The 19,754-nt window shown below is 38.2% G+C and overlaps 1 protein-coding gene across 2 annotated transcripts in view; it reads right to left on the reverse strand.

Annotated features, from left to right (window-relative positions):
- MTMR10 (myotubularin related protein 10) overlaps positions 1–19,754 on the reverse strand; it is a 64,941-nt gene that overhangs the window by 31,108 nt on the left and 14,079 nt on the right. The window contains exons 3-7 of one of the 2 annotated variants that reach the window (XM_003801018.3): positions 18,488–18,624; positions 16,302–16,374; positions 15,704–15,846; positions 8,648–8,738; positions 1,498–1,660 (exon numbers count right to left, since the gene is read on the reverse strand). In XM_003801018.3, the coding sequence (XP_003801066.1) occupies positions 1,498–1,660; positions 8,648–8,738; positions 15,704–15,846; positions 16,302–16,374; positions 18,488–18,624 (607 nt within the window). The remainder of the gene's footprint in view (positions 1–1,497; positions 1,661–8,647; positions 8,739–15,703; positions 15,847–16,301; positions 16,375–18,487; positions 18,625–19,754) is intronic. The other variant, XM_023507621.1, reaches the window with a different exon arrangement.

Here is a 19,754-nt window from a genome sequence, read left to right on the forward strand (position 1 = left end):
GAGCCCAAAAATCAGGACTTTTTTTAAAACGCCATGGGACGTGGGACAAATTGTTGAAAAGCGGGACTGTCCCACCAAAATTGGGACATCTGGTCACCCTAGACATGGGCTAAGTGCCCCAAACACTATTCCAGAACTGTACCCCTAGAAGTTCCTGGTACTGGATCAACCAGTAACAACATGGTAGTGAATTTTTTTTCCACTTAAAAACTGTTTATCTATATGAATGAATGAGGACGTCTATGATCTTAAAACAAAGCACTCTAAAAAATTTACAAATAATAAATGACATTAAATAAATCTAGAAAATAAATTCCTAGTAACTTTTGGAGGATCTAGGGAACCATTTTACTCTTGAGATAACTATTTAGAAAAGGAGAAAAAGAATTTATACTGCTTTGCTTGAATAAACTATATTAGAGGGTACTAAAGAGGTGGTAAGAGAAAAGTTTTGTAGAAAGCAGAAAGATGACAGAATTAGAAGATGAACAATCTTCCATGGGCAATGATTCTCACTCCCAATGAAAACTATTTTTGGAATCTAAAATGATGATATAGGGCGGCACCTGTGGCTCAAAGGAGTAGGGCACCTGCTCCATATGCAGGAAGTGGCGGGTTCAATCCCAGCCCCCGCCAAAAAATGCAATAAATAAATAAATAAACAATATAAAAGGAGGACTTGCTACTAGATGGATTAGAGTCCTGGATGTCCTCAGACATCCTCTGAGCCCACTGGTCAGGCAGCATCACAGTGAGAAGGACATAGCCAGCCAGCCTGAGAGAACACGTGAAAGGACATGAAGATAAACCTGAATATCTAGAATATGGAAAGTGAGTCTCAGGACAAAAGACCTAGCTTTTTTTTTTTTTTTTTAAGACAGAGCCTTAAGCTGTTGCCCTGGGTAGAGTGCCGAAGCAGCACAGCTCACACCAACCTCCAACTCCTGGGCTCAAGCGATTCTCCTGCCTCTGCCTCTCTAGTAGCTGGGTCTATAGGCACCCGCCACAATGTCTGGCTATTTTTTGGTTGCAGCTGTTCATTGCCATTTGGCAGGCTCGGGCTGGATTTGAACCCACCAGCTCAGGTGTATGTGGCTGGCACCTTAAGCCACTTGAGCCACAGGCATCAAGTCAAAAGACTTGGTTTTGTCAACAAATAAACAGTAAGTGAAACAGAGCTGAGAGGAAATCATTGTAGATTAAAAGGCCTAAGAGACATGAAGCAAATTCAACTTGAATGTGTTTGGATCTCGCTCTGAACAAACCAATTGTAAAAGATAGTAACAAAACAAAATGCACATAAATACTGCAAGATTGCTGACGACAGTAAGAAATTATTATCAACTTTCAATGGATATCAATCTTTAAAATATTAAAACATTATTAAAAACAAATAATCCATTAACCATAACTTAAAGTTCTCAATGCCAGCAATTTGATTATTCTTCATAATGAATGTGCTTCCAGCTCCGTGTAACATCACGAAACTGGACTTACCAAGTGGATATCATGTAACCCTCATTAATAGAACAAACTCTCCACCCGGAAGCTCCTGTCCTCTTGATTTCTCTGTCCCAATCTGAGTAAGTTTCAAACAGTGGAGTTTTGGGGCTGCCGCCTCCTCCTCCATCTCCTGAGGGGATTCCGTTTATTTTGCTGGCTGTAGGAGAAAGCAGGATTACTGGTTTTGTCTCAACAGCCCCCTTCACGCAGCCCTCGTCCCCTCTCACACACACTCGGACGGGGCATCTCCTCCCACTTCCTCTCTCACGTCTCTCAGAGTCCCGCCTTATCCATCTACGAGGGACTCATTTACTCCTGTCCCTGTCCCTATCCAGCTCCTTCCCAGCTCCTCATACATCTCTGATTTTTCTGTCCTCCTGGCTCTCTCTCCTCTGCCTTCAAACATAAACAGGTCAATGTGATTTCAAAGGTTTTCACTTGATTTTGTCTGACCACTACTGTGTTAGACATTTTTCTTCCTTCCTATTACTGACCACCTTCCCAAATAATGAGGAATGCTGCTGCACGTTTCCTCTCCACTTAAGTTCTCCTTAATTTTCAGATGTCTCCACCCTCAGCATTCTAACAGAGATGATTCCTTTCCCTTCCTCACTGCCCTGCCCCAAACTCTGGGGGAAATCCAAGTTATTAGCTTATTTTTCCACACATTTTTACCTGAAAAAATGAACACGTCCAACAATCATCTGTTCTTGAGCCCTCCGAATCTTTTTTTATTACCAACTTTCCATCTATCTAGTTATTAGAAAATTCATTTCCTACATCTACTCAATTCTCCTTGAAAAGCTCAGAAGGTTCCTTGTGCTTGCTCCAGTGCTGGTCCCACAGACATTTCAGCAGATGGGCCTAAACTTGAATTTCCTTAGCCTCAGGAGTACCAGCACAGTGACCAGAAGGTGCCCTACAGTCCACCATATCTACCCTGGCAATCTGGAATGACAGAAAGCACAGCCTGTCCTGGTCCAATGTCTTCCTGCTGCAGGTGCCACTGTGGCGAGTCTCCCAGCTGACACGCAGACAGGAGCCTTTGCTGCATGCGAGCCAGGCAGTAGCTGGCCACAATACATATTTCCTTGAAAGACACTTTCACAAGGCTTAGTCTCTTGACCCCAGGGTTAATTCATGCCATTTTCCAAATTCAATCAAGCAAACCTAAATGGCTTCTCTCAGCCTCAGAGACCCCTCACCTGACTTAGTTCCCATTACCCACTGTAGCCATGCAAAACTGGCCCCTGAACATGCCATGTCCCTTCCTACTACTGGTAACTTAACTCCTGATAGAAGTCAGGTATCTTCTGAGAATCCACCACGTTCTAAGGCCTAAGAGTACAAAGATGAATAAGAGTTTATCTCCACCTTGAGAATGCTAACAGGAGAGCAGGGAGTAAGAGCAGATTCACAGTGCACTGCATCTCTGAGTACAACAAAGAGGCACAAGAGGGCCCCCTGATTCTGGGGTGGGAGGGGGAAGCTGGGGCAGGAAAGGATTCATGACTTGACCACCTCTGAACAGAGTCCTAAGAAATGAATCACAGTTGCCAGGTGACTGGTGAGAGAAGGAGGTAGGCATGTTGGGCAGAAAAGAACCTAAAAAAACACAGTCAATTGTATAACATCATGCAATTAAATACAGTTAGCATGTTAGGGATGTAAGAGAAGGAGAAGGACAAAGAGAGGCTGGAAATTATAATAGATGGGGCTTAGGCCAGGTGTGGTGCCTCATCCTTATAATCACTGCACTCTGGGAGGCCAAGCTGGGTGGACTGCTTGAGTTCAAGAGTTCAAGACCAGGCTGAACAAGAGTGCCCCATCTCACTAAAAATAGAAAAATTAGCTGGGCACAGTGGCATGTGCCTGTAGTTCCAGCTACTCGGGAGGAAGGAGTCCTCTGTGAAGTAGGCTGAGGCCATGGCAGTCTAGCCGGGGCAACAGAGCAAAACTTGTCTCAAAAAAAAAAAAAAAAAAAGATGGGGCCTAATCTCTAGATCTGTACTGCCCTAAAGAGTAACCACTAGCCATATGTATCCATTTAAATTTAAGCTGGAATTAAAATGAAAAATTCAATTGCTCAGTTATACTAGCCACATTCACCACATGTGGCTAGTGGCTAACCTACTGACTGGCACAGATGAGAGATCATTCCCATCACTGGGCTACTCTACACCATGAAGAGTTTTATGTACCAAGTTAGGAATCTGGAATAGTTTAAGTGGGATCAAAATTAGCAGGTAATTCTGATTTTAACAGAGCTCATTAAAAATTAAAATGTCAATTCTAAGTCCATATTCTGGGGTCCCATTTCATCTCAGTCCCTTCTGGGGTAACACAGCTACAGTGGGTAGGGGTTGTGAGACACCTTGGGAGTTGTGATCTCTCCAGAATGCAAAACCTACATAGAATTTTCAGGCAATGCCCAATCTAAACAGTGTTCTACAGCACCAAAACACAGACAGCTATTCCGTGTTAGAAAATCAAAGTAATTAACCATATGACTAAATTAAAGAGGGAAAAGCTTATGAGGTCACATATAACCAATTCATAAGTACAGAAAAATGTCTGATAGAGTTTGATATCTGTTACATGATTAAAAAAAAAAAACTTAGGAATATGGATTAAAAAAGAATTTCCCTAACTCGATAAAGGATATTTATCAAGAATATAGAATAAACAGTATCCTCATTAAAAGCAGGGACAGAACAATGCCTGCTAACATTACTGCTATTAATCACTGAAACAGAGGTTCTAGCCACACAGTAAGATAATCACCTCCCAAAAAGGAGTATTAATATATAGAACACACACACAAAAATTTAAGAGGTATATAAAAGTTTGGTAGCATCCCCTTGGCTGAAAGTCTAGAACTGAATACTTTTGGTGTTCTGCGCTCCAGACTTTTTAATAAGCTAGGCTAAGAATGTACTACTGTTTGAGTGTCTCATACAATTTTATAGCTTGAATCAGTTGGATGATATATCCCATAAATTTTAATCTATTGGAATCTGCTCCATCTCCTTTCCCCTCACATCTTGTTTGTTGAAGACACTGCATCCCTGGTTCTATAGGATCTGGACTTTGCTGACTGCTTCTCTGTGGTGTAGTTTCACATGTTCCTCTGTCCTCTCTATGTTTTGAAAATTGGATCCAGGAGCTGGGTCAGGTTCAGATCTTATTCATTTATTTATTTGTTGGCAAGATGACTTTGTGGGCAGGAATGTGTACTTCCCATCAGGAAGCACAGGCTGTCTGAGAGCCTCTCTTTTTGTAATAAAAACAGCCATTGATCTCAGAAAAAAAAAAAAAAAGAATACACTACTGTTTATAAGACTGCTTCTCCGGCCAAATTTAACCTCTAGATCTAATTCAGACAATTTTTTCTGAATATAAGTGAGGGTACCTATAGAATCCTATATTGTTTGCTATTATATAGGTTTCTCTTGTTCAAATTCTGTACATTTCTCAACAGTGGGGACCAGGCCTTTTATATGTTCTGTATCTTCTTCAATGAGACCTCCTTACAGTATCAATGAGTACTCAGATACTCATCTGGCTTAGCCTAGAAATTCTAATGCTTTCCAAGAAGTCCCAAGGGCCTGACATCAGTGGCCTGTTCTATAAGTGTATTGGTATGTGGGGTCACAGCACCAGACTGACAGGGTCGGTCATCTGAGCTTTCTTGACAGCCACCTGACTGAGGTTTTATGGTATAGCTCCTCAGCAAACTAAAAATGAAACCAGATACTAAACACTCCTGACCTTGGCTGTCTTTTATGATTCTGTTCAGAAGTCTAATTCTAGACTGTTGAGGTTATTTTAGAGAGTTTCCATTTAGTTGGCCCCAGTGATATTAAACACAGCCCCAAACAACAGGAAAGATAATAAAAGTAGTCAATATATAAAAAGAAATCCTAACACTTTGATGATACTGCAGACATCAGAAGTCACAGAGAAGAAAGACGGTAAAACGACAACAGTGATCATTAATAAGTTCAAAAGAGGTGAGCAACAAAGTGGTTCCCACTGGGAGATTGTGACTGTGTGGCCAGTGGTGGTGCCAACATGGCTGGATTTCTTAGGGCTTCTAACATCATTCTGATGCCTATGGCATATCTGAGATACAAGAGGATTGATCAAAGTCACTACACCAAAAATTTTAAAGGAACTGATAAGCAACAAACTTAAAAATTCTCACACTATTCCAAATGGATTGTGTGACCTGTGTTTTTGAAATAAGTGTTGAAAAGAAAACCTAACGCCAAGATCTTTGTTAATAAAAAGGGTAAAAATTAATAAATGTTACTGAAAATGTAGCATTTCTGATGTGAAATTTCCTTATAATTTCGGAGTACATCACAGCACCTGGATGCATGAAGTCTGTCATGAAGTAGAGGGGCTGACACTGAACCTGCAGGTAACTTCATGAGGTGTTCAAAGTGTTAGTCCAGAAGCATAATCTGACATCTTGTCAATTTTGTAAAATGAAGAATGTGTCCTATTTTGACATTATTTGCCTAATAATGACCTGACTGATGAACACAGCATCCTCCTGGTTTAACTTAAAGGGAAAACCAGCATCGCCGTTTCTGTCTATGCCTCTCACGTGTGTGCAGCCCAGGCTAAGCACCTAACTATGCTCAGGACCCTCACAGCAGTGTCTGGATGACAGCAGAACCTTCCAGAGACAGCTTTTACTCATGTGATGCCAGATTATGAAAGAAAATCTTAGAATGCCTAAGGCCAGCTACAAGATTCTCTTCTCATTGCAGAAGAGCTCCTTCAACTTTAGGTCTTAGTTGTGGACACAGCTTTGTCACCTACCTGCCTGCAAAAAGGACTTCTTTAATCCAGCCAATGAATCAAGGTGCCATCCAGAAGTTCAAGAGTAGAATATTAGGCATCTTTCACTCACAAATTAGTGAGTTCTGACTGTAGTGTATGGAAACTGCAGGCTTCTTTTGATCTTAAGGATGCAGTTTATGCTTCTGTAACAGCATGGAAGGATATTAAAGGATATCACCCTATGAGGAATCGTAACAAAACTATGGCCAGTGTAATGTTTATGAAGTAATTGTCTGAAGGATGTATATAAAAAAAATTCCTGACTATTTAAGTTTTAATCATCAAAATTTATGAACAAGCTATATAATAGAGGAACTGAATAATGTAAATTTTAAAAACCTAGTAGAAGACCTATGGGTTGATAATATTAAGAATAAATATGGGTTTATAATATTAAGAATATTATAACCAGAGAGGCCCACAAAGAATGAAGAAAAATGTGAAAACTTAAGCAGGCATCAGGTTATCAACTGTATAGAAAGTTTACTGTATTTGTTGAGCCCAAGTGATCATATTAGTGCAGAAGTCATGGATGTGCAGCTGGACTAAATAATTTCTACCTGAAAAAACAAAGCATGAAGAACCATTTGCATGAGAAACCAATTAAGCAGGTATTGAAGACTTCCTCCTACAACTCCTGCACCTCCTGGAACTTTCCTTTTAGCTGTTCTCTTGCGATTGTGGGTGAGGATCCTATTGAAGATGATCTAGCGATCAATGTTCTGTGGCCTGATGATGACCCAAAGGAGTATTTACCTAACAGTGCAAGATGTATGCTAATTTATTTTTAGACAATAAGTGAATTTACTTTATATTAAGGAACAAATTTTAAAGAATTCCTCGAACCTAATTATGTACATTTTTATAAGAAAAATAAAGTCACAAATACTTCTGTTATCCAATTTCTATAGGCATATACTTTATTTATTTATTTATTTATTTATTTTTGAGACAGGAGCCTCAAGCTGTCCCCCTGGGTAGAGTGCCATGGCATCACAGCTCACAGCAACCTCCAACTCCTGGGCTCAAGCGAGTCTCCTGCCTCAGCCTCCCGAGTAGCTGGGACCACAGGTGCCCGCCACAATGCCCGGCTATTTTTTGGTTGCAGCTGTCGTTGTTTGGTGGGCCCGGGCTGGATTCAAACCCACCACCTTGGGTTTACGTGGCTGGAGCCTCAGCAACTTGAGCCACAGGTGCCGAGCCGGCATATACTTTAAGATAAGAGCTATTCTGCAAGGCAATATTTTCATATATCAACTTTAAGGTGTTGATAAATATTTTTTCAAGTAATGGAAGTGCATTTCCACTATACACATCTGATGATACTGTGTATTGATAGCACATTTTAATGTATTTACAATATAATGACACTAATATATTTTCACTATACAGATTATTTAAATTACTACCATGTTTTACAATAACAAAATATAAAATTCCAGGATGATTAATAATTTATAAAACTCAGACCATGCTGGAGTAGATGAATTTTTTCATTATTAATATACAATCATTTTCATGCTTAAACAGTGAGAGAATATGTGCTTCAATTGGCTAGTTGATCTGCAGTCACTAAAACCCACAACAGGGCTAAAGGAGACATGGCCTCTGTTTTTCTCCATCTTTTAAAGAGATTTTTAAAACTGGTTTTATTAGAATTACATTTGTATGTAAGCAGAAAGCACGGATTACACAATTATCTATACTTTTCCTTGATGATGTCATGGCCATCATAGGTACGTAAATTAAAGTATTTTACTTTCAGAAAAACTGCCTAGAATACACCTGTCCTTTGGACAGAGTCTCATCCTCCTTCCATCACTGTTATTCAATAATACAAAGTCAATTATCTGAGAATCTTAATGAAGCCCACAAAAAGTTTTAATCATTTCAGATTCTGCATGAAATTATACCTCGCCAGAAAAGATTATGCTTTTTGACCTACTTTTTTAGTTTTCTTAAAAGATAAGATTACTTTAACTCAAGGTACTAATTAAAAAGGGTGGGGGATATATTCCTCATCATAAAATACAAGCCAATGACTGGAGGTAAAATATTTAACATGAGTGTAAGCCCATGTTTATAGCTGCTTATAGGTTCTCCCTGGTTATTTTTCAAGAAATAGTCTAACCAATTATTGGTTCTTTTAGTATGTAGTGCTTACTTCTCCACTAGGTAGGAAGCTGATAATTCTACAATCATTAAAGCTCATATATTTGGAGGCTTCTGATAAACAAAGTAAAATTTATACATGTAAATTAGTCACAATATTTAATATTTTCATATTTACCTGAATTGTGGTATTTTTTCCCAACATATTCAAATGCAAAGAGTAGCTGGAGGTCTGTTGGCTGGGAATAATGAGCTATTGCAAGGCATACCTAGGAAAAATTCTACATTTAGAATTTGATTTTAACACACTCTCAGTTAAATGAAATGTATAACAAGGCCTTGGTCACTGGGAGCACCATCTTGGGGCAGTGACTACAGAGACTTATCTTTTACATGCTTTTCTGTTCTCCTAGAATACAAAGTAGCTCCCTAAGGCCAAGCACCTTATTCATTGTTGTGCCCCCAAGACACTGTTTAATCTTTAGCTAGTACATGGCAAGTATTCCATAAGTTATTTGCTGAGCTGCATTTTAACTGGAAAAGTACTTTTACTCCAATACATATAACCTAAAAGCTAAAGCATTCTCTGAAAAGGCAGCAACAACATATCCACTCTAAAAAATAAATAAATAAGTAAATAAAGGAAGAAGAAAAAAGTTTTATTTTTGGTGGACTGTAAAGGCTTGACATAAGACATGAAATTTTAATGTTTACATCTCACTAGATTAAAAAGTCTAAACTTACTAGATAAGCCATAATCACAAAAACTTTAAATTGGCAAGAAACTAAAAAATACATGGCTGGCTCAAAAAGGTACATCAAAAAAATTATGTTTAAGTTAAATGATTTCAGACTGTGATGGGAAAAGTGTGGACTTTCAAATCAGACATTAGGGCATGATCCTAACTCTATCAAGTACCTGCTATAACTTGGGTGGAGTCAATTCCTCTCCCACAGCTTCAGTCTGCTCATCTGTAAAATGAACGTAACACCTAGCTTGTGGTGAGGACTAACAATCTTTAGTGTATGCTTGGTCTTTGGAGAAGTTCCATGCATGGAAAGACAGCTGTCACTCTCTACTGCTGTTGTATGGAGTGAAAAAGGGTGCTCTATGCTTATAAACCCTGGGCCTAAGGAGGAAACGCTCTCAAATGAGCAAAGAAGGAAGAAGAAATTTAAGACATGTGCACAGAGAGAGTAGCAGAAGACCTTATCTAAAAACATGAGACATCATTTAGAAGGGAAAGCATTAAAGCAGAATGATATACTTTCAACAGTGAGCAAAGAAGGAAAGTTTTGTTAGTTCATGTTGAATAACATGGTGTTTCAAGTGGGTTGATGAAAATTCCATTAACTAATAAGTATGTGTCAGCTTGCTGCTTATACTGTATTTTAAAACTCTTTTATATGTTTCCTGTCTTATTCAATTAAAATATACAACCAAGTCAACAGAACCGATCACTAGTCTTGACACAAAAGAAAAATGCTTCTTGAAACTTATGTAGTTTCTCAATTTCTCAATGCCTACAGGAAAGCTTTCTAAAATGATCCCACTTAACAAAACTGAAGAGCAGGTCATCTACATTCCCATCCTTGTCTGTTCACAGTCTTCTTTAGAATGCTTCCATTGCAAAACTATTGAAGCCTGTACCATGGAAAAAATCCTCCAAGCTTTGTTGTACTATTCCCTAGAAATTATTCCTATTTGTCCATTTCATTACACTGCCACAGCCTGAGCTTTAAGCCATATTCACCTTTGTGGGCTTCCCTACAGTCTAGAAATACACGACGTGTAAAAACTCTCTTCTACATGACTTTGACTACTAGCTTTGCTCTCCTGATAATCTGCTAGTTCCCAGACACCTGCATAATCAATTAAATCTCTTTACTCTTGATTCTTCACAGAGCTGGCTGCCCTCACCAATACCCCTCACCTTCCTAGTCTTCCCTCAGTAGTGTCTGGTCAGAGAAAAACAAGTCTGCACACATTCTGTCTAACTCAGCCCCCGCCACTGCCTGTCACACTCTTTGCTGCAGAAATCCTTCTACTCCCTTTAGCCAATCATGGACACTGTCCTGTCTAACTCAGCCCCAGCCATTGCCTCCGTCACACCCTTTGCTTCAGAAATCCTTCTATTGTTTTGGCCAATCGTGCTGTCATGGACACTGTCCTGTCTGACTCAGCCCCAGCCATTGCCTCCGTCACACACTTTGCTTCAGAAATCCTTCTATTCCTCCGGCTAATCATGCTGTCCTGGACACTGTCCTGTCTGCTCAACAGTAGTCTCTTCATAACTCTTCCTAGATGAAGCCAATTTTAGAACATTCATTCCAGAAATCCTTCTTTTTCTTCTAAATAATGTTAGTTTAAATATAAAGTATCCCTTTAGTTAACTGTGCAGATATAGCTATATTTCTAAGGTATTCACATAATATCTATGCTATGGATGAAAAGCAGGACACAGGCGGTGGCACTTGTGGCTCAAAGGAATAGGGCGCCAGCCCCATATACTGGAGGTGGTAGGTTCAAACCTGATCCTGGCCAAAAACTGCAAAAAAAAAGAAAAGCAGGACACAGGTAGTTCTCTATTATACTTCTACCATTAAGGGTGATTCATGAAGGTTAGATACCACATTTCTCATTCATTCAAGAAATATTTACTGAGACCTACAATTTTCTAAGCCCTGGAGAACAAAACAGACACCAACCCCCCTCACTCAGCTTACATTCTAGTGACATAGACAGACACTAAAAACAAAACATGCAGTAAGTAACATGACTGTTAGTGCTAAAGGAGAAGGCCACGAATCAGGGAAGGGGAATGGGAAGTGCTACACTGAGAGAAGAGGGAAGCAGGTTGAAATTTAGAGAAAGAGACTAAGAAAGACGTCTCTGCACAGATAAGAGCACAGCTCTGAAGATTCCTGCGTCTGCAGCGTCACTTCAGGAGCTTTCTGAAGTGCTCTGTGTCCAAAGGTGGCTGCATTAAAAACACCAGCTGACAAAATTAGTTACTAACATATTAAGAAAAATACTCCAAGCTAGTAACAGCACATTGTCAAAGACATTGAGAAAGAAGTCACAGAACCTGTTTAGACAAAATAAATTCACACATCACTGATTAGGGAGTATGTTTTTCTTGTGGCCACAAAGCAAAAAGGAAACAAGTCCAATATCACACTAGGTTAGGAAACAAATGAGTATGTCTAATAGCATCTACGTTTAAAGGAGTCTATAAAAAATACTGTAAAACTAAATTCAGTTTAGTTACTTCCATGATGGTTGATGTTTTGAAGGGGAGGAAGTACAGCTTCAACTAAATTTATTGTTTTACAGTAGAATTACAAGTATATAGAACTTATTTTGGTATAACCTAAGTTAGTGGTATCCTGGGTACACAGACAAAGGTACACATGATTATACTCATGCCATTACCATGGGACATTTTGAGAAAAGAAAGCCAGGTGCCCTTTTCTTTGTGCTTTTTGGTACATACTACAGTATTTAAAAGGCTAAGTCCAAGTTCCTGCCTAAGGAACCCCAAAAAGTTTCTGAAAGACTTAAAAAACAATGTCCCACTGGGCACTGTGGCCCATACCTGTAATACTAGCACTTTGGGAGACCAAGGTGGGTGGATCGCCTGATTTCAGGGATTCTTGTCTCTGGGGACAAGCTGGGATTGTGGCAGGCACCTGTAGCCCCAGCTACCTGGGAAGCTGCAAGAGGATTGCTTGAGCCCAAGAATTTGAGGTTGCTGTAAGCAATGATGCCATAGCACTTTACCGAGGGTGACAAAATAAGACTATGTCTCAAAAAAAAAAAAAAATCTCAAAAATGTTCATTTTCATGTAAAATACTTCTGACTCTGCAATTGCTTCCTAAGTATGAAAAATTTTAGAAACTCTATCTTTAAAAATTATCTTTGCAATAGTTCATTTGTCCTAGGTATCACAGGATATGAAAAAAATCTTAGTATTAAAGACATTAAATTATGGTAAATATTTTATTGTAGGAAAAAAAGTAAACTACTTTTGAAGCAATTTTTGGACCAAGGCTGACATTATTCTCTGGACAGAAGCCAGAAGTACCCCCAGGACAAGCTGGTCTTTTAAGACTGACTGGGAGGGAGGGGGTAGTATTAGAGAAGCTCAAATCTAGGAGACACTCAAACTTTATTTCATTTGCAAACAAAACTGATTTCCTACATTACTGCAGTCTGAAAGCCACCGAAGAGTAAAGATAAGATTCAAGGCAAAACTGAATACCAACTTGTTCTTAAATTAGGTGAACTGAGTTCACTTCTAGAAAGCATGCCTAAGCAAGTGGTATACCAACTAATTCGAGAATAAAGTGGAGACAAAGGGCGTCTCTCTCTCTAAATAGTATATGTAGTGACAAATCATTACAAACAACCTTTTTAGCTTGCTAACTACCTTAGCAATCTTTAACTACCTCTCAGTTTTGAACAAAGGTTCCTAAAAAAATGGTGGCTTAAAGTTGCTGTAAGGTTAGATGTCCAATTCTGTGCCATCAAATTCCTAGACCTTTCCCAAATATCCTATTTTCCTATGCCGGCTAAGGACAAGAAGGTGAATGTTAGTGGATACGAGTGCATGAATCAGTCTAACTTGGGCATGATACTACCAAGATAATACCAACTGGACAATCAGACAGTTTCAGAACAACATTTAACAAATGTGAACCAATTTAGTATCCTGAGACTTTATTTTTCAAACAAAAATATAGATAGCATTTCAAAACTAATCAGTGGTTTGCCCTCCGGAGAACTCCAAAGACACATCTGGTCATTTTAAAACAACTTATAAAATCAAAGCATTTTCCAGATAAAATTTACTATTTAAAGCTTCCAGGATGTAAAATGAGCCATAACTTTCCTGCTGTAACCTAATTTTAGATGAAATCATCACTTGAAATAAAAGGTATGCCACAATTTTTGTTTTTAACTCATGAAGCCATTAAGCTTTGGTTGCGACACCTGACCTAACCCTCTTTGTTTGAAATATGTGAATTAGAAGAAAAATCTCTATTTACATTCTCATTGCAACTATTTTTCCTATATCCTCCCCCCCATGACTATATAAAAGATAAAGTTTTTTGGGTGGCCTGATGTAACATATTTTTTATATTTTTACACTGGGGAAAGGATCTTTATCAGAAACTTGGTCTTGGGAAAGGGGATAAGTGGACCAGCTTGTTTTGTGCGGTTCAGCTTGTTTTGTGAGTGCTGTTGATCACTCAGCAGCAATGCAGTACCCAATTCAGGGTACCCTGAATTTCCAGAGCACTTACTATGCTCTGTTCATTTGGCAACCACTCATTTGTGTGAAAACAACTTTTATGTTCCTACTTTATACCATTAATTTTCATTTGTTAATGCTTTGTCTTTTCAACTAGACTTAAGCTCTTTAGGGCAAGAAATTGAATCTTATTTTTGTTTCTACCTTGCAAAATTTAGCACACTGCCTCATAAATAAAAAATTATCAGTAAGTACGCAAGACTTGGTCAAGAACAAGACCAAATAATCATGATTTCCACTTTAAAAATAGTGTCATCTGAAAAATACTGTAAGAGAGTGGAAGAAAATTCAACTTTCTAAAAGAATATCAGGCCAACTGTATCAATTTCTTCCTTAAACATATGTTGTCCTAACTCATTTTCACAAGTTCTGTAGTGCCCCATTCTTTAGATGTTATAAATCTTTTTTTGAGACAGAGCCTCAAGCTGTTGCCCTAGGTAGTGTGCCGTGGCATCACAGCTCACAGAAACCTCAAACTCTTGGGCTTAAGTGATTCTCCTGCCTCAGTCTCTCAAGTAGCTGAGACTACAGGCACCTGCCACAACACCTGGCTATTTTTGGTTGCAGTTGTCATTGTTGTTTGGCAGGCCTGGGCTGGATTCAAAACTGCCAGCTCTGGTGTATGTGGCTGGTGCCTTAGCTGTTTGAGCTACAGGTGCCAAGCCAGATGTTATAAATCTTGAAAGTAAAGTTTTCATAAGCAGGTTCTTGATGCCTGATTAATTAAATTATAAGTATATATTTAAGCTCAAAATATTTTATGTACCATCTACTACCTAATTCTAAAGTCTCTCTATATAGAATAGGCATCTCAAACTTACAAAATGCCAAAATCACAAACAGCAGAACTGAATAGGTAAAAGGGGCCTTAGGAGTTATCTAGTTGAATTTTCTATAATGCAGCATGCTAAGAGACAGCTGTATAGATTTTATTTGAAAATTTTTGCCCACAGAACCTACCATCATTCTACTCTGCTAGATGGTCATGTATTTTCAGAGATTCATCTCAGGTTTGCCTTTCTGTGAAGAATCTGTTGGTTTCAGTTAAAAAACAAATCTTCCCCCTCCCCATCAAGGTGCATGCAGACAGCTGCCTCATTTAGATGTCCCAGAATTTCACTGCCGTCTACTGATCACAGAACACAAACGCACCCACTGCAAAGGGTATTGCAAAGGCTGCCTCAGTTCTGAGAGGAAACAACTTCCTGTTTCCCTAGGACACAGTTGCTCTATTCCCAATATACAGGAACAGACTTTTTTTCTGGAAATTTCGCTCCTCAGCTTTTGTTACAAAATAGACTGGAACGGAGGGGTATTAGGTCTGTAAGTTTCACCAGTAAAGCAAAACATGGAATCAAAGTGGAGATTTTTGCCCTTGAATCTTACTCGGTTAAGTAGGTGAACATTCCCTGGCCAGGGGAAAATAAAGCAATTGAAAAGTTAGCATCTTTCAGTTACCCTGCGAAATCAACTCATAAGACTTCTTTAAACCACTGATAATTATTAGGTTCCTCTCTTAACTATACATTTACCTAAACCTTATGTAGCCTAAGTCCTGCTTACAGTTTGTTGGTAAAGTTCTACAGTTCTGAATTAAAAGCCTTACCAAATCTTAATTACAGTAAAATCACCAACTTTTCAATCTTTCAAACCAAGAAAGAAAGCAACAGGTGATAGGCTTAATGTAAAAGATACATTAATTTCCACATGAGAGTCCTTAACATTCTAGGAGCTGTATACAGAATACTTTAAAGCAGCCACAAACTAATCCAAAGAAATCATTCTATTAATATTCTCAGCTTTCACTTTACTTAAGGAGATATCTGATGATAAAGTCCCCTAAAAAAATCTGAGCCTTTAAAAATCAGTAAATATAGTGCAGAGCCCATAACTGGATAAAACTTAACAGCATTACCTTTTTGGCACTCTCAGGGCCTGATTCATCAAAGCGAAATCTGACAATTCTAAAATCTTTACAATAAATAATTAACTCTGTTGGATTAAACTTCAGTTTCTGGTTGGGGCCTAGGACTTTCTGCTTCCTCTTCTGGTCATTTACTAAAAAAGAAAAAGTAAAAGAGAAAGAAAGTATAAAAATTACTTCACCCTTTAGTACACATTTTAGTGAAAATAACTGGAAGGTTACTTATCACCTGAATGTTGCTTCTCTGCAATCCTTCATATTTGTCTATAATTCCTAGAACTTGGGGGATCAGTTTTAACTTTGCTTCAGAAGATATATTAAATGATTTTTTTCATAAAATAACCACCATCTTGATACATTTCATGATTAAAATTTTAATTAAAAAGAGGACAAAACTTCAGAAGCCATAAAAAAGCTATATATTCTCTATCTCCTTTATAAAATAATTTCTTGACTTATCCCTCTTTCAGTAATGTTTCTGGGGCTACAGGAATAAAACTCCAACCCAAGTATTTGAGAAGTATGACTTTTAAGTAGTACTTCCAGGGAGGAATCAACCTCCAGAAAGTGCGTACAGAACACTACATACCTGTGACAATTTGCTCAATACACGTTAAAGGGACATCGTGTTCACCAAGAAGAAGATTTCTGTAATGAAATTTCTGAAATAAAAAAATTATGTTCACATTAATTCTTTTCCCAATAGCCAAACAATGATAATATAAGCTTTACTATTAAGTGTAATGAGAAACTAAGACAACTATTTCTAAAAGAACAAAAAGCTTTTGTCTTTATAGCTGGGACCATTCAAAGGATACAGTATCTCAGAACACACTTAAAGTAGTAAAGGAAGGGTAGAGAGAAAGAAATATATGTTGTGCTTATGTTCCCTCCACTTTTCTCCCCACATTTCTTTTTGACAGATGGAAATCAGGATAAAATGTACACCACAATCCAACTATAATATCTAAGATATGGAATAGTATAGATCATTTCATAGGCAAACATTTCCATGTTCAGATCTGGATGAGGGGACTACACAATAATAAAGATAGAGGGATGCCAAGGTCATCGGATTTTAATGGGTAAAATCATGCTTGATTTTTACAACAGAGATTTCAGAGTAGAAAATAACTATCACTTTAGAGTAGATTACTAGAAATAAAAATCTTTAGAGAAAGGTGTTGGCAAACCATAGCTTTTTTTTTTTTTTTTGGCATGTTAACAAACACTGTACCCATTCTCAAACTAAGGACATAGTTGACTATATCACTATCAATCGTGATATCTGGGGCCATGGATCATAATAAAACTAAAAATAAAAGGGGAAAAAACTCCTTAAATCCAAATAGCTAGTGTCCCTATATATTAGTTGTCTGTCAGTGTCTTAAATTTAGTCTAAATACACCTTGAGAAGATTGCAATAAACACACAAATATATAGTGCAGTAAATATAATAAATTAATGAATGACTATATGAAATATATTCTGTTTGGCTTGGCGCCTGTGGCTCAAGTGGCTAAGGCATCAGCCACATACACCTGAGCTGGCGGGTTCGAATCCAGCCTGGGCCCACCAAACAACAATGACGGCTATAACCAAAAAAAAAAATAGCCAGGCATTTTGGCGGGCACCTATAGTCCCAGCTACTTGGGAGGCAAAGGCAGGAGACTCACTTGAGCCCAGGAGTTGGAGGTTGCTGTGAGCTATGATGCTACAGCACTCTATCCAGGGGGACAGCTTTAGGCTCTGTCTCAAAAAAAAAAAAAAGAAAGAAAAAGCAATACATTCTGTTTGACCCTTCAATTAAAAGTTTATAGTTCATTTGTAAATATTTCATTAGAAAACAATTACATTATAAATAAAGATCTACAGTGTGGATGAGTATAACACTTTATAGACAAAAATGGAAAATAATTGAGAGAAAAGTCCAGCATTTTAAGTGAATCAAATGAATGTCTGAACTTTTAAAAACCAAAATAATATGGAGCTCTTGTTTTCCAATAAGAACATAAAATAGCAAGAGAACTACTAAAAATAAGTTTGTCATGGGCAGCACCTGTGGCTCAGTGAGTAGGGCGCTGACCCCATATATTGAGGGTGGCAGGTTCAAACCCAGCCCCAGCCAAACTGCAATCAAAAAAATAGCCGAGCCTTGTGGCCGGTGCCTGTAGTCCCAGCTACTCGGGAGACTGAGGCAGGAGACTCTAAGCCCAGGAGTTGGAGGATGCTGTGACCTGTGATGGCACAGCACTCTACCGAGGGCGACAAAGTGAGACTCTGTTTCTTAAAAATAATAAAAAAAGTTTGTCAGTATTTTTCTTCACTCTTCCTAGAATTTGGCTAGACCTAGAATTTGGCTTTTGGGGGAAAGAACTAATTAGTGTAAAAAACTATGAAATCAGAGAAAAACATGTAGCACTTATAAGATTATTTGCTAAATAATTATTTTTCTCTGACAGTAAAAAAGATAAAGTAAGTTAAAACATCTAAAAAATAGAATAACCTCCTTATTGAAAAGGATGTATAACCAACCAATGATCACAGAGGATAAATGAAGCAAAGTGATTTAAAATCACCTCACTCATATTCCACGAGCAAGTCCCAACATTCTTCTTAAACTTTGTTTTTAATTTTAGTATAATTGATCCCCAACATTATATTAACCACTTATTAATTTTATTGCAATTTTCCCACATGTGGTTTATGTAATAATAGGTGCTGCTAAGAGTTGAAAGCCTTGATAAAAATTTACAGTGTACAGATAAAACACACCTGTAATGGCATTGGGTCTTCTGTAATAAAGGAGATTTTGAAGTTACTGCATATCAGCTTTCCCCATAAATCGTACTGGCTTGTGTCTGTTGCAATGCATTTTCTCACAAAATTGACTTCATTTACGACAATTTCTCCTTTTAAAAAAACAGAAAAATACATTGTGTGAGCGACAATTATGCCACAAAATGTCAAAAGTCACTGTGCGACCTAGAGGCAGGTTTCATGATGACAAGGAGGAAGACAGTGAGCAGGAACATCACTGACTGCTCACAGCTGCCAGGATGTGCGCACCTCGCCGCCTTGCAGCAGAAACAGCAATGAGGGGTTTCTCTCCATTTGTAAGGTACGGAAGGGGGGGCAAAAAGAGGGCAGGGGTCTGAGATGGTTGAACTAGAAAGGATGGTCCTCTCTCTCACTACTTACTTGTTGAAAGACCTGAAGAACAAACACACCCCCACTCTCTCCTTCAGAGTGTTACTTGATGGAGTATCTGTTTTATTAACAAATGCCTTTGTCTTTCAAACAAGTATCTTTGATTTCGTGTGTAAGGGATAAAAAACAGAGTTTAGCTTTAAGACATATTCTATAAAGCTAAATCAAGTTTCCCTCTGCCCTCAAATTATAACTTAGAGGAGACAAAAAATCTTTAAAACATAGTTTGAGTTAAAAAGAAAAATTAAAGAACTAAATGTAAGAAGCAAATACAGTCCAGGCACAGTGGCTCCTGCTTGTAACCCTAGCACTTTGACAAGCTGAAGCGGGAAAATCACTTGAGCTCAAGAGTTTGAGTCCAGCCTGGGCAGCATAGCAAGACTCCATTTCTAAAAATATATATATAGAAAAATTAACCATCTATCTATAGATGCCATCTATCTATAGTCTAAACTACTTGGAAGACTGAGGCAGGAGGCTCACTTGAACCCAGGAGTCTGAGGGTGCAGTGAGGTCTGACAACACTACTGTACTCTAAGCCTGATAATACACTGCGACCCTATCTCAGTAAAGAAACCAAGGAAAAGATTACACTGTGCTTTTGAAAGAATAATTTTCTATAATTTAATTAAATCTTGGTCATCACTAAACTTTAATTTTTAAAATCTAAAAGCTAACTAGACACCGTAACATTTTTAAGCTATCAGTTTCTGGGGCCAATGGTAGAAAAGTTAGGGTACCAATCTACTTTACCTATTTCTATCATTATAATCATATATATCTTTAGCAGTGATGGATAGAATATTTGTTGATCATCTGAAATCATTTACCA

The sequence above is a fragment of the Otolemur garnettii genome, unplaced genomic scaffold (assembly GCF_000181295.1).
Source record: "Otolemur garnettii isolate 467f Iridium unplaced genomic scaffold, OtoGar3 scaffold00194, whole genome shotgun sequence".
Taxonomy (NCBI): domain Eukaryota; kingdom Metazoa; phylum Chordata; class Mammalia; order Primates; family Galagidae; genus Otolemur; species Otolemur garnettii.